At 38.3% G+C, this 14249-nt stretch overlaps 1 protein-coding gene across 2 annotated transcripts; it reads right to left on the bottom strand.

Moving 5' to 3' along the window:
• Window positions 1-1262: 1262 nt before the first annotated feature.
• On the bottom strand, window positions 1263-14033 carry LOC139968978 (uncharacterized). Of its 2 annotated transcripts, none has more exons than XM_071973636.1 (4): window positions 13695-14008; window positions 6793-7164; window positions 5905-6210; window positions 1263-4527 (listed from the first exon to the last, which is right to left on the bottom strand). In XM_071973636.1, exons 2-4 carry the CDS (start codon window positions 7160-7162, stop codon window positions 4511-4513), a joined length of 693 nt encoding a protein of 230 aa, XP_071829737.1. In that variant the 5' UTR covers window positions 7163-7164; window positions 13695-14008; the 3' UTR covers window positions 1263-4510. The 2 variants fall into 2 exon arrangements, with proteins under 2 accessions (XP_071829737.1, XP_071829736.1); XM_071973635.1 differs by having other exon boundaries at window positions 1265-5763; window positions 13695-14033.
• Between the last annotated feature and the right edge of the window lie 216 nt (window positions 14034-14249).

Here is a 14249-nt window from a genome sequence, read left to right as displayed (position 1 = left end):
AAACAAAATTACCATCACCGTAAGATTGCAGAGACTGAGGGTCAATGAGATTTTTTTCTGTGGTTGCCTGCATGGGTTTCCACTTTGCCGGATCAAGCAAGGCGTGCAATTCACGTGAATTAAGCTGATACTTGGTGGCTCACTGACAGAGCTATAGACATGTTTGTTTGGTTACTTCATAAATAATGTGATAATACACACAAAAAAATAAACTTGAATGATAATGCAGCATATAGTTGAAGAACCGGCAAGAACATCCGTTCAAATTGTCCAAAAAATGAAAAGTAAAATTAGAAATCCGGTTGGCCTTCTATTCGACGGTTGTGTTATACAGCTCTGACAATCAACAAGTGCAAGCTGGCCTATAAAAGCAAAAGCAAAACAATGGAATACAAGACAAGAAAATATGCAATCGAATGTGTATCGAGTCACGTAATTGACTTATTCAACTAACGAGGAAGCAATCTAATCCTTCCCTTTTAAGGATTGTGACAAATACTCGGTTTATTTTAAGATCGCTGGTCAGTACGCCTAACTCGGAGACTACTGTATGCACAAGGTGTTATTCACATACAAGTGCATTCACCAAGAGCTGTACCATTCTTAATCAACGTTACGTAATCTTCGTTACATTTTGTTCACGAGGAGGCGGGTTAGTAACATTGGCGTAGGAGCCTCATTTGATTGGGGGGGGGGGGGCTGTAACGACTTGCCCGAAAAATATAACCAAAATCTTTTGCGCGCTCCCGCGCGTTCCACATGTTAATGTGCATATCATATAGGCATTCATCGGGTTATTACATCACATGGCAATAACATAAAATCATTTTCCGTGTTATTACCCTTCCATATTGGTTATAATTATTGGGGAAGTCGTTACAACAATAATGATAATAATATAAGTTTAACCATTTAAAAACACATTGCAAATTATTCTTCTTTCAGTAGGTGCCAGTTGCGGAGCTAGGGTACTTGTCAGGGGAGAGAGAATGGTCTGTATGGGCGCTTTCGCCAAGCGGAGCGCCACCACAGGTTGGCGCGGAGCGTACAGAAAGGTTTTGAGTAAAGATACTCCCTAGATCGCCGGAAATGACCCTTTCCAGGCAATGCTAATTTGCAGATAAACGAAGAATAAATAGGTGTCATCGCCATTTGTCAGAAAATTGCACCAACAAACTGTGACAAATGTCAATAGGTATTTCAGAGCGCAATAAAAAAGTCAATAATCGCGAATAAAGTAGAAAGTGGTAAAAAGCTGAAAAAGGCGCCAGCATTCCATTTGAGTCCGTCAGGGGGGCATCCGCCCCCTCTGACTGTATGGACGCTCCGCCACTGGTAGGTGCTCAAAAAATTCTAAGCATATTGCCCAAATTTTCACCCAAAAAATTGAAAAACACACTGAAAATTATTATTCTTTCAGTAGGTGCCCGAAAAAATTCTTAGCAAGTTGCCCGAATTGTCACCCCCCCAAAAAATGAAAAACACATTGCAAATTATTCTTCTTCCAGTAGGTGCCCGAAAAATTCTCAGCATATTGCCCGAATTTTCACCAAAAAAGTTGGTCGGGGGGAGGCTGCAGCCCCCAGCCCCCCGCCCCCCGCCTCCTACGCCTATGGTTAGTAATAGGCATGGGTGTAGGACCCCAATTTTGATTAAGGGAGGTGGGGGGAGGGGGCTGTAACGATTTGCCCGTAAAATGTAAACCAATATATGGAAGGGCGCACTGGTGAGATCTCCTCACCTTTGAGATTTTTTTGACCAAAATAAGGGTACTGTGATGTCCGGGCACGGAGCTGGGGAGTCGACTAAACTTTGACGAAGACAAAGACGAAAGTCTGTAATAACACACACTGACGAAACTCCGTAGTAAAGTAACATAACAAGTTGTATTTTCAAAGAGTTATTTACACCGTTCTGTTGCTCACAAAAAAAAACACGAAAAACAAGGAAACAAAGTATATATGACTCTTATAAGAAATGTCGAAACACACGAAAATGCTTGAAATCTATCAACGTAGGTCGTAAATTGTGCAAATTAGCTAACTCGTATAAATACAGTGTTGGTCTGTAGGCCTCCAGCACCCGAAAACATTTTTTTTTAAATTTGTTATGGAAGGCCAATTAAACAGCTCTGCCACTACAGGTACAAAGATGCATAATTGTGCTATACATTGGAAGTAAATTTATATCCAATGATTTTTTAGGGTTACCGTAGTCTACCAATAATCCTGATACTTTTTTCTACTAAACTATATATTCTGTATAATATTGCCACCAGTCCGGTCGGTCAAGCTTAGAACGTTAGTCTAACTACCTGTACTATACGGAGCTACTAACTCTCATCAAACAAGATTATTGCAGTCTTTGTTTTTTTTTTGGCAGAGCCCGAAACAATCTGCCCGAATTTTCACGGAAATATCCTGTTGGCAGCCGCCCAGTTCCGCCTCCAACGCGTATGGTTATATGCCTATGTTTGCGATGCGGTAGCTTGAGGAGGGTTAAACGCGTAGAGGTTCATCAGCCTTTTATTGAGTGTCAAAAGTTCAATAGTTCCCGACATTGCATGGATTCCACAGACGACAGTACGTGTACTTATTTACAATCCATGCGTATAGGCAAGGAGGAAGTGAAGTTCTGCAGAAGAAGCTAAACACACATATTTACACACAAAATACTGAATTGCTTTAAATTTAGTTGCCATAAACTGGTTGAATACAGCTTATATATTGTTCATTGCATGACCAGAGAGTGAACAAGGAACTCATATCAAATTTGTTGATAGTATTAGGTCTACGAATCTATCTGTACAATATCAAATTCTACCCATTTCCACAGAGTTAGTTAGGGGATTCTAAGTCCCCCCCCCCCTCCCTCGATTGAGTAACGTAAGTTTGGATTTTAGCCGCCAAAAGCCGCTATTAATTTAGCATGTTTGCCCCCATAGCGGGGTCGGGTTTAGACGGGTGTAGACTGAATAAAGACACGGATTTGGAGTAGGTTATGTAAAATGGATAAATAGAAGACGCCCGACTTCTGACCATAAGTAAAAACCCTGAAATAAAACCAAAACTCGAGCATATAAAACATCGCATACAATCAACATATGATTAAACCGATGTTAAATATTCAGTATTAAATCAACAATTTTACCTTTTAGTTATAAACTCAACATCCTTAACCTTAATAACGATGATGCTCCCTTTCACTCTCAAGAATCAACTTGCGGGTTAGCTACGTTTGAACTCTCCGGTTTCAACATGGCAGGCGTCAAGGAAGACTTATGGGTCTGACAAACTACACTGTACAATATAACTGGAACAGCCATGGTGAAACGCAAGAAGGAATCCCGCTTAACTACATATAGACGTCGGGAAAACGTCCCTCAGACGATCTAATAAATATGTACATAACTAGTGGCATAATAGACCAAGACACAATTGTATTGATTAACAACAAAGGCCACATTATACAGTACTAGCTTTCCACTGTACTGCCCTAGAAACAAACACCAGCCTATACATCTAACTAAACATAGATCCAAATCCAGAAATTATGAATAGAGTAAATTCTGTAAGGCCTACACTTCCTTAACCTAACTTTCAAGGTACACACTTCCTTTGACACTTTGAGTTGTCCCTCAAACTGAACACTACAAACTTTAAAAGGCATATATAGACACATATGTACTATGTAGGCCTACACATAATTGGCAATGATCATGGTTATCTCAACCATGAGCTTCTGATATACACTTAAAAAAAACAGGACTAAACTCTTAAAGTACTAATGATAACAATTAAATGCACACTTCTTATAAGTAAATATATTACTCTAAGGTATTGTACCATAGCCTTGTCCTACACAAAACACAGTGCAATGCAGAATAGCACATGTCAGCCCTCATTCGCAGTAAGGGTAAATTATACTTTAAATAATGACAATTTAATTAATTGACCAAAATACTGTTAAGCAAGTCAATAAACTCACCAGGTAGTCAACTTCTCCTACAAGGATGTAAATTAAAACAATAATTGAAAATCAACTTCTAGAACCTGATAACCACGACGTCTCTATGCATGGTGCTCTATTAGGGAGGGGGGGGGGGGGGATAGGGAACCTATACTAAGGCAGGCCAATGGTGAAAATATGCGAAACTACACATTACCACAGTACAAATATAGGAAACCCATAAAGGTACTGGCAGGATTTGACAGTGTACGTCAAATACATTGCAGTACGTAAATCAGTGTTTGGTATCTATAAATTGTACTGTAATATATTAGTGGCAAACAAGACATCGAAAGGATTAAGTAATTAACGTAAAAATATAGTAGATATAGATGTAGACTTCATATTCCCGAGAAGCATCATGAATATGCATAGGCCTGTTAGCTTTTCGTCTGCCTTGGCTTAAGCTGATTATCTCGGAAGAATGAAACTCATTAGTTTAGTTCCATAAATAAGAAACAGCCCTCCAGATACGTATTCCTATCTTGATCCCGGTTCGCCACTATTTAATTTCTGTTTCTAAGGAAATGCAAAAGATATCCATTAAAAGGCAAAGTGTAAGAATATATTTGACTGCATCACACAATGTGAATCAGCCACGCCCGAAATATACAGAGAGCGCTGGCATATCTTCCTTTGTTCTGCGAAATTGACAAGCTGCAGTCTCTGAAATTATCGAGAATGTCTTTCGGGAAGTCTTTGATGGACGCTTCTGGGCATAGTACCTGCACATTTCCTATTCACACATAGTGTCCCGAACTTGCTGTATGACCGCAGCTGTATGTACTGACTGTACACTATAGTGTCTAATTACCGACGGTATAGCAAGCTGTGTGTGTATTTTCTGGGATCGATTGTGGTGTCTAACACTTCTGTTACACCTCATTCGAAACTAGGTCAGATTACCAGCATTAGACGTTTCTTTTTGCGAAAGTCTTCGCACCCTTTAAAGATTCCCATTGGAAATTGCTCTTACAGATAGTCAATATTAAATGAGGATTCTTAACACACGATATGGTTTGTACAGCAATCAACAAATATGTATCACATCTTGCTCCTGCAAGTGTAGAGCCATGTAACTACCAATAACAGCAAACGATAAAGTAATTAAAACTCCATGGTTCGATGCTTCTGACAGATTGGTAATCTCATGGATAATTTTCTTCCAAAATTTCGCATAAGACTCAGATTGCAGCTGCAAAACATTGAAATAAAATCTATCGCTAAGACCCTTTAAACTGACTCCCCCTATAGCAATTAATACCAAGGACAGGCCCATTACAATTGTGTTCCACCCCAAGTAATTCATTAATATTTCACTAATATTTCTTTGGAGATTCATGCCTTGAGCATCATCACCTCTTACATAATCCCATGTGATATTTGTCGTTACAGATAAAATCAACAGAGGACACGTTATCATAATATAAATGTTACAACATTTGCGAAAGCAATTGAATTCGGCAAAGACGTTTTGGATGGTATCTCGACAGAGGTCAATCTCTCCCTGGAATTCATTGAGGTAAAGGAGAAGATGACGAAATTGTCGGTGAAATGAAAGACGGATGAAGTATATAAGGTACATAAATAGACCCCATGTGGCCATCATAACGTAGCAATAAACACAATGGAGTAACGTTTTTACGGTTGACGACGATAAACACACGTCTAGTTCGATCAACACATAGCATAGATAAAGAAATGTCAGGGCAGGCCAGACTATGCAAAGAACGAGGAAGGGTTTCCCTGGAAGACCTGTTTATAAAATGAAAAGACAAACACGAATTCTTTTTTTGGCAGTTTCTCATGGTTTAACAAGAAATGCGATCTCATGGTGACGATTAATTAAGTAATTAATAAATTAGGTCTTTTAAAGACAGCTTAAGAATAACCCACCTGTATGCTTCCAGTCCACGTATTGTCCCCTTGCTACCAGGTAACGAATGCGGAATATTCTGGACCAGGAAAGACAAGGAAACTTCCCTTGAAGATAATAGTCCAATTTGGAACAAATCGCAATGCCAGGGTATGACGATAACATACCAATTAAAGTAGTTTCATTTAGTAAGTATAGAATTTTGCGAGAATCAGCCCATGTTCTGTATAACACCATTCCCATGGTGCAGATATTCACAGAAAGGAGTATTGACAACATCACGGAGGAAATGACACCGCTCCCGTAGTGGCACCAGGGTTGGGCACCTGCGAAGCAAAACGGAGAAATTCATATGGCAATAATAGCTTTATCAATTTACACTAACGGACATGTAATCATCCATTGGTTAGTTTGTTTCATCATTTGCATAGTACAAATAGTAAGTATGAAAAGGGAAAGGCAGTCAACTTAAAGCTCATGAGCACTTATATAAGTATGAACAAGCTCCCTGAATGAAAATAACAAGAGAAAACGAAGTGAAAGAAACTACACAAATGACCACACATTCAACCTACTACAACCGAACCAAAGCGGACATGATCTCTAGAACTTTCTTCTTTCTTTCCAACAAGTTTTAGTAGCCTGGTATAAATAGAAGTTTGCTATATTCAGGTGCCAGATGCAGGGGTTCTGCGATATGAAGAAACAACGATTTCACTAAAGACTTAATCCAAGTGAAATAAAAGGACTGCAGCGTCCAATCTATATAACAGGGTCTGTGTGTATGAGTTTTATTAAGTTTCAGTTTACCGATCGGGATTAAAAAAGGGATATTGTCACTAACATTACAAAAGCGCCCATCAAGATTATATCGCCACTTGTCGTGTGACTATAATGCTACCACTCACCAATATCTATCTCGTTGTATTTTACCGTTTTGCCATGATAGTTCCACCAGAGCGTATCACAAACATCACATTGTTCCTTCTCTTTTTGGCTGCTTAAAAGCGGTTGATTTTCGTTCTCATGGTACGTTGATGGTTCCGGATGCCTAGATGAATTAACAGTCCGTCCTCCTGAGGGTAGCGTGACTTGCTGGCGGGAACTAAATCCGGCACGCAGGCGACATTTTAAACACTGCCTTTTAGCTTCCACCGGGTTTGGATGAGGTAACCAAAGAATCTTTAAAATGATCCAAAACAAAACGGACCATTTCTTCCTTCCAGAATGTAGCAAAATTCGTTCGTCGGCCTGAGAAAGGTCGTTTTCACCATCCATTGCTATGAGAAATGCAAACATGAAGTAAATAATTGGTTAAATTCAACAGTGTTTATTGAAAGTTATTTTGAAATTCTGAACATGTATGCATTTCTTGCAAAGAATCTGTACTTTATAATTGCAAACTCCCGGTCAATGACAATAAATAAATTAAAGCTAGCTTCATAACTTGGAATATATATATATATATATTTATAGGTCAGTGAATAAGCTACCTTCAACGATCCACATGCTGCTAAGTTATCAAGTTTATGGAACATAATATACTTCTGTAAAAATTGCCAATTGCATTATTTTATGACGAACTTTTATGACGACTTCATAATGTTGAGTTCCTGCTCATTAACACCTTTATTACCTTTAATAACAGAATTTCTACTCACCGAATAGAAAAAAGAAGACAGTTCTTATCTTCCCCTATAAAATTATACTCACCACGCCATAATAAGTTGGCACAAACGGCGCGCCATGCACTACAGCTGATTTATATTCTATTGGTGTCGGACAATATACTAGGCTTTCATTGGGATGTAATCAGAATCGTGTATGCGTATTATAATACCAAGGGTCATTATACAAGAGTTCTTGGTCTTATTTGATCTGCAAATGATATAAACGCGGCGCCGATCAATTTCATAATAAACCGGATTATTTTTTTTTCTGATTAATTGGATGGTTGGAAAGATTTATATAAGACAAGGCATGCTTCGTCAGTGTCCATTAATTTGACAATATATCCAGTTGAAATCGCTGACCTCTGTTCCTTACACCATTCTTTGTTAGGCCTACTACATAGTATCCGTGCATGCCACGAAATTTTACAATCCGTTATTAAAAATATTACAAGTATTATAATTATCTAATAAGTCTTGTGTTCCTTTTTGTAGTTTTCAGGGAGTGAAACTCTTCGATCGACAGTTATAAGCACCTCTGGATTTCTTAATGTGTTACTTCCCTCTTCCTCTTTGCTGTCAATATTATCTTTGTTATTTTGTGCACTTGTGCACTCTATAAAAGTTGGGCAAATTGTTTTTTTGTGTAGAGATGTTTAAAGAAAATGTTGGTTAAATCTTTAACCAGTATGGGTAAAATGGCGTTGGGAACATTTATCCAACGTTTGTCCTACATATATGCAAAGTTACCGCCAAAATATTTCAGCTACTAGTGAAGGCAAGTTGCGCGCTGCGACGTGATTACGGCATAGTAAATACGGTGTACATACGATCGAGTTGCCAAGCTCTGAGTATATTATTGAATTATGTCTTTCTCGTCGCCGTTTTAAGATGATGATGTGTTCACACTATTTCGAAGTTGGGGTTAGAACACTTGAAGCAAACATTTGAAGGTATCATATTATTCATACCCCAATTTTCCAAACCGGTTGGCTAGTATTACTTGGCCTAGAATAACGTTAGGCTGTGTCCGTCTACAGACTCGGTAATAACGTAAGGTCAACAGTATATATCGTGTTCGTAGTCCAGGCGAGCCCATGCGTAGGCTAAACCTAATTCTGCTGCACAAAGTAAAACCCGCTACACTTGTACGTTAGTCATGGCGCTAGGCATGTTGTGTTTAAGCGTAAATGATGACGTAAAGGCGGTCGCGATCGGCGTAACAGTCAAAAGGAGGTTATAGAATTGATATATATGTCATTTTCTGATATTTGTGTGAGTGTTTCACATGTTCAATATGTATATTTTCTTTCAATAAGTTGGCACAGCGATAATTAACTATGTTAATTTTCTATAGTTCATAAAACATTTTCTGAACGGATATTTGTATATTAATATATGATTTTCCGAGAATGAGTTTTAAAATGTACAAGTTTATTGGTTAAGAATAAAGTTGGAAAATTCATATATTCCCGCTTGCATTCAAATGCGGGTAACGTTGTTATAATTAATGGCGCTATTGAAGTATGATATCACATATTAATTGTAGCATGATATTTAATCTGATATGATAAACAGGACCTTCTATGTAAGGCTCTCACTTTATATACTGTATAAAGTATAAACAACCTTTAATCGTGGCGTTGAAGGCCTACCATTCAGCATCTTGCTCGGATTCAAATTTTTCTTGATTCTGCACGTTAATTTCATAAGATAAATCTCATACCTCTGAAAGCAAAACGCAATTTTATCGTCATTCTATATGCTAGTGCCTCTCGGTACTTTTGGTGAAAATACAGGAAGTTGGCTACTTAACGAGAAAAGCTGACTTAAAGATAGGAGGATTATTAATATAGGATATCAGCATAGCTGGCAATGTACGTGTAGGAGAGGTGGTGGTTTTATTACAGTGTGACATACAGGACTCCGAGCCAAGAATTTGATTTATCTCAACGATGGGCTTGGAAAGTTGGAATGGTAACTTGAGTCAGATACAGTCTGTTTAATAATGTCCAAGCCTTGGTTATTGACTGAAAGCAATATCCCTACCACCAATTTATCTTGAAAGAAACAGTATTCAAGTTTCTAATCATTTTTAGAACAACAAGTACATTTGTTAATTATAAAAACGTTCAAAAACCAGTTTATTTTAAGGAAAATGACGATACTGCACAAGACTACATCTCACTATATCTGGGCTTGGGATGAGACATTAATGATAACCTCTTTCCAAGCTCACTACAAAGACTACATAGCTTTCATTGGCAGAATAAAACAAAGCATGATACGATAAGTTATTGCTGTGAAAATAAAGCCTAACAAAAGATAGATAAAAATATAAGCTTTACATAACTTGCCGACCTCGAGTTGACACTAAACTGTAAAAACAATGCATGACATAAGGATGTATGGACAATTTGTACATGCACTAACTCCAACTGACAATTCAATAAAAAAAAACATTTAAGCAGATTTGTACTTTTGACAAAACACAAAGCAAATTCACAGAAAAGTTCACCGTTGTGAAATATAACATCGGGTTAACAGACTTGAATCACCGATTTGAGACAATGTAGAAACACATAACAAATTGCAAATGACAGGTGGTCAAGATATTGAACACAATTGTGAAAACCTACAGTGGGTTCCAACCAGTAGCCATCCATCACAAATCTGACCCTTAACCCTTGTATAACCATTAAGGGAGAATTAAATCAAATCTCACAAGATGGCCTACCCTGGATGTCAATTCCAGGAAGGATAACCCATCTATGCAGCTATGTCGCTATACACAGTTCCAGTTCAGGTTTTCCTCTGGGAGATCAGTTAATTTATAACAATTAAACGATAGAGGGAGTCCTTACCAAGAAAACGATACGTTCTGTTGTCGAGAACGCAACATATACATATAACGCAACATATATATATATATATATATATATATATATATATATATATATATATATATATATAATATACATATATATATATATATATATATTTATTTATTTATATATATACTGATTAATACAGCTGTCAGGTACCTCAACGAGAGTGCTCCAAGCATTTTGCTGAGCATTACAAATAGAGTATGTTCCGGGTTAACAATTCATTGCTTCGCTTCTCAGAGTTTCGTGGGTAGATCCACTCATCAGGCGATACCGCAGTATAATGCAAGACTGCATGCACTTAGATACAATACAGCAATTTCTGCTCTATATTATCGCCCAAAAATATGACAAGGAAAACATTGGCCTGTATAGAGAAGACGCACTTGCAGCCTTTGTCGAAAAACCACAAGTAATAGGGTACATTAAGAAGACCTCTGTAAAATATTTAACACCTATGGTTTAAAAATCACTGTAGAAGCTAACCAGAAAGTCATCAACTACCTAGATGTGACATTAGACCTCATCACAAACCAGTACTACCGCTACACCAAGCCTGGCAACACCCCACAGTACATACACAGTAAATCCAACCACCCGCAAGTTATACTAAAAAATCTACCAGCGTCCATCAACCAGGCGCGGCGGAACGAAAAAATTATTGGGGGGCTAATGTTTGGAGACTATCTAAGCGGAGCGCCACCATCGGTTGGCGCGGAGCGTACAAGAAAATTTTGGGTTTTTTCAAACCCCCAGATGGCCGGAAACGGCACTTCCCGAGTGTTTTATGCTGCGAAAACCTAGCCCTAAAATATGGGTCTCAAGCCTGCAATTTCTCAGATTGCACGTAAAAGTCTGTAAAAACATTGTAATTTGTATATTCGATGGTGTTTTAAGAGAGTAGCTATTACTCGTAGTGTACTCGCAAAGACGTTTTTGAGTGTAGTAAGGGCAGTGGCGGAGCTAGGGGTTTTGGTCAGGGGGGCAAGAATGGTCTGTAGGGGCGCTTTCGACACTATCTAAGCGAAGCGCCACCACAGGTTGGCGCGGAGCGTACAGAAACTTTTTGAGTAAAGATACTCCCTAGATTGCAGGAAATGACCCTTTCCGGGCCTTGCTAATTTGCAGATAAACGGAAAATAAATAGGTGTCGTCGCCATTTTGTCGGAAAATTACACCAACAGAATATGACAAATGTCAATAGGTATATGAGAGCGCAATAAAATAGTCAATAATCGCGAATAAGTAAAAAGTAGTGAAAAGCTGAAAAGGGCGCCAGCAGTCCATTTGAGTCCGTCAGGGGGGGGGGGCGGCATCCGCCCCTGACTGTATATATGGACGCTCCGCCACTAAGTAAGGGGATGTTGGAGAACTGGCTGAAATGAGGCAAGTCATTGGCCTAAGACGAAGTTGTGTTACGCATACCGGTACTCACACTCACTGCTTCCACTTTTCAAGGGGCGTGAAGACGCGGTTGGGGTGACAATATGGTCTATAGCCCGGGGACGGGCCGAGGGTCCCCCAGCAATTACTAAAATTATTACACCTATATAGTATACGTGTGCATCGGACAGATCGACAAGTATGCATTGAAAAATGGACAGATGCACGTTTCGGAGCCTTGGTAAATATTGGGGGGGGGGGGCTTATCATGCATTTGCCCCCTCAACATTTTCATTGGGGGGGCTGAGCCCCCCCAAGCCCACCCGGTTCCGCCGCCACTGCCATCAACAGAAGATTGTGTGACATCTCTTCGAATGAGGAAGTTTTTAACAAAGCCGCTCCTATTTACCAACAAGCACTAAACAACAGCGGGTTCAAACACAAGCTCACCTACTCCGAGCCGCAGCCAAAGAAGAAAAGTAACAGTTCTAGAAAGGTTATTTGGTTTAACCCACCGTATTCGAAGAATGTCGACACAAACATCGGACAATCATTCCTTTTTTTTTGTTAAGAAACATTTCCCTCCCGGAAGTGTCTTGCATCAAATATGTAACAAAAACACCATAAAAATCAGTTACTGTTGTATGGACAACATTCAGCATACTGTAGGTGCACATAATCAAGTTTTACTTAAGAGTGCTAATAAGAATGAAGATTCCTGTAACTGCAGAAACAAAATGGATTGCCCTACCCCTGGTAAAAGAAACACCCTCCCCCCAGTAGTGTACCAGGCCACTGTATCCTCGGTGGTGGGGACAGAAACCTATGTTGCCCTTGCGGAATCTTTCAAACTCAGATATAACAACCATAAAAAATCTTTTAACAACAAAAGATACGCTCATGACACAGCACTCAGCATATACATTTGGCACTGAAAGATAGCAATGTTCCGTATAAAATCACTTGGAAATTCCTAGTAAAAGCCAGTACTCATAATGTTGCCACAAAAAGGTGCAATTTGTGCCTCTGGGAAAAGTTTTTTATTATTTACAAACCCAACTTAGCTACGTTAAATACCCGTTCAGAGTTTATAACCACCTGTAGGCATGCAAACAAATTCTCCCTATCCAGATGAAAAGAGTAGGTTTCTTTCAGGGTTATCGGTCCATATCGTTCCTTTGTTTTGTTTCCTTTACTGCTGTATCGCCTGATGAGTGGATCTACCCACGAAACTGAGTAGCGAAGCAATGAATTGCTTGCCTGGAATATACTCTATATATATATATATATATATATATATATATATATATATATATGTGTGTGTGTGTGTGTGTGTATGTATATGTATATATATAACTATATATATATATATGTATGTATATGTATATATATATATATAAATGTGTGTGTATGTATATGTATATATATATATATGTATATATATCTATCTATCTATATATATATATATATATATATATATATATATATATATATATATATATATATATATATTAAGTAGCAATGGGAACACTGGCCAGGTTATTCTTATAGAAAAAGCACAACAACGATTAATGAAGACGACAATGATGTGCACCGACAATGTTTATTACTTATGTTATAGATCCGAGAGAAGCAACATTTAATGTGCATCATATCCCTCTAGTGTCCTTAATTGATCTCCACTATGCAGTCAAATGTTGAAAATCTTCAATTGACCTAACCATTTACATCATGATATTAGAATTTCTACTACTCGGGCTCTACAAACGTTGAAATAGGTCTATATTTAAAACAATTGAACGAAATTTGTTAACCAACTCAAAGATATACAATTATGAAGGCTACTGTTTTAGTTTGGGCAATACTCACTGACAGTTACAGTTTGCTGGTGTGACTTATCTGTCTGTCTGCCTGGTATCGTTTGGATGTATTGGTATAGATAGTGACTGGTAACAAATGTAGGGATCCACTAAAAGGAGAGAATGTTTTACGCCTGTTGGTAGTAGGAAAAAGCGGAACCAAGAGGCAGCTTGAACGTTGTCAACATAAAACAGAAAACTGTTGAATTATGCAGATTAATTTTTGTCAGGTATTAACCAGCACGGTCTACGAAATAGGAACTAACTAGTAAGTTCGAATTCACCAAAACTAAAGCTAGGGTTCGTTGAGCATTTTGAATGAGCAAGCAAAGCAAGCAAATTGCAAAGTCTTTATTATTCAGCGAGTATTATATACTGTATAGGTCATATAAATCACATGATATGAAGGGTGGAAGTAACAGTAACTGGTCCGAAAGTGTCACACTCGACCTGCAGCAGCTAACAAATAACACTGTAGTTGCATGGCGATCAAATGAAAATCTCTTGGGCGGAAAACATTTTTTTCACATACATGTACACTATGTTTGTTTCATACCAGTCTAGA

This window comes from Apostichopus japonicus, chromosome 6 (genome assembly GCF_037975245.1).
Source record: "Apostichopus japonicus isolate 1M-3 chromosome 6, ASM3797524v1, whole genome shotgun sequence".
In the NCBI taxonomy this organism is placed as follows: Eukaryota; Metazoa; Echinodermata; class Holothuroidea; order Aspidochirotida; family Stichopodidae; genus Apostichopus; species Apostichopus japonicus.
This window is presented reverse-complemented; position numbering and strand designations above follow the sequence as displayed.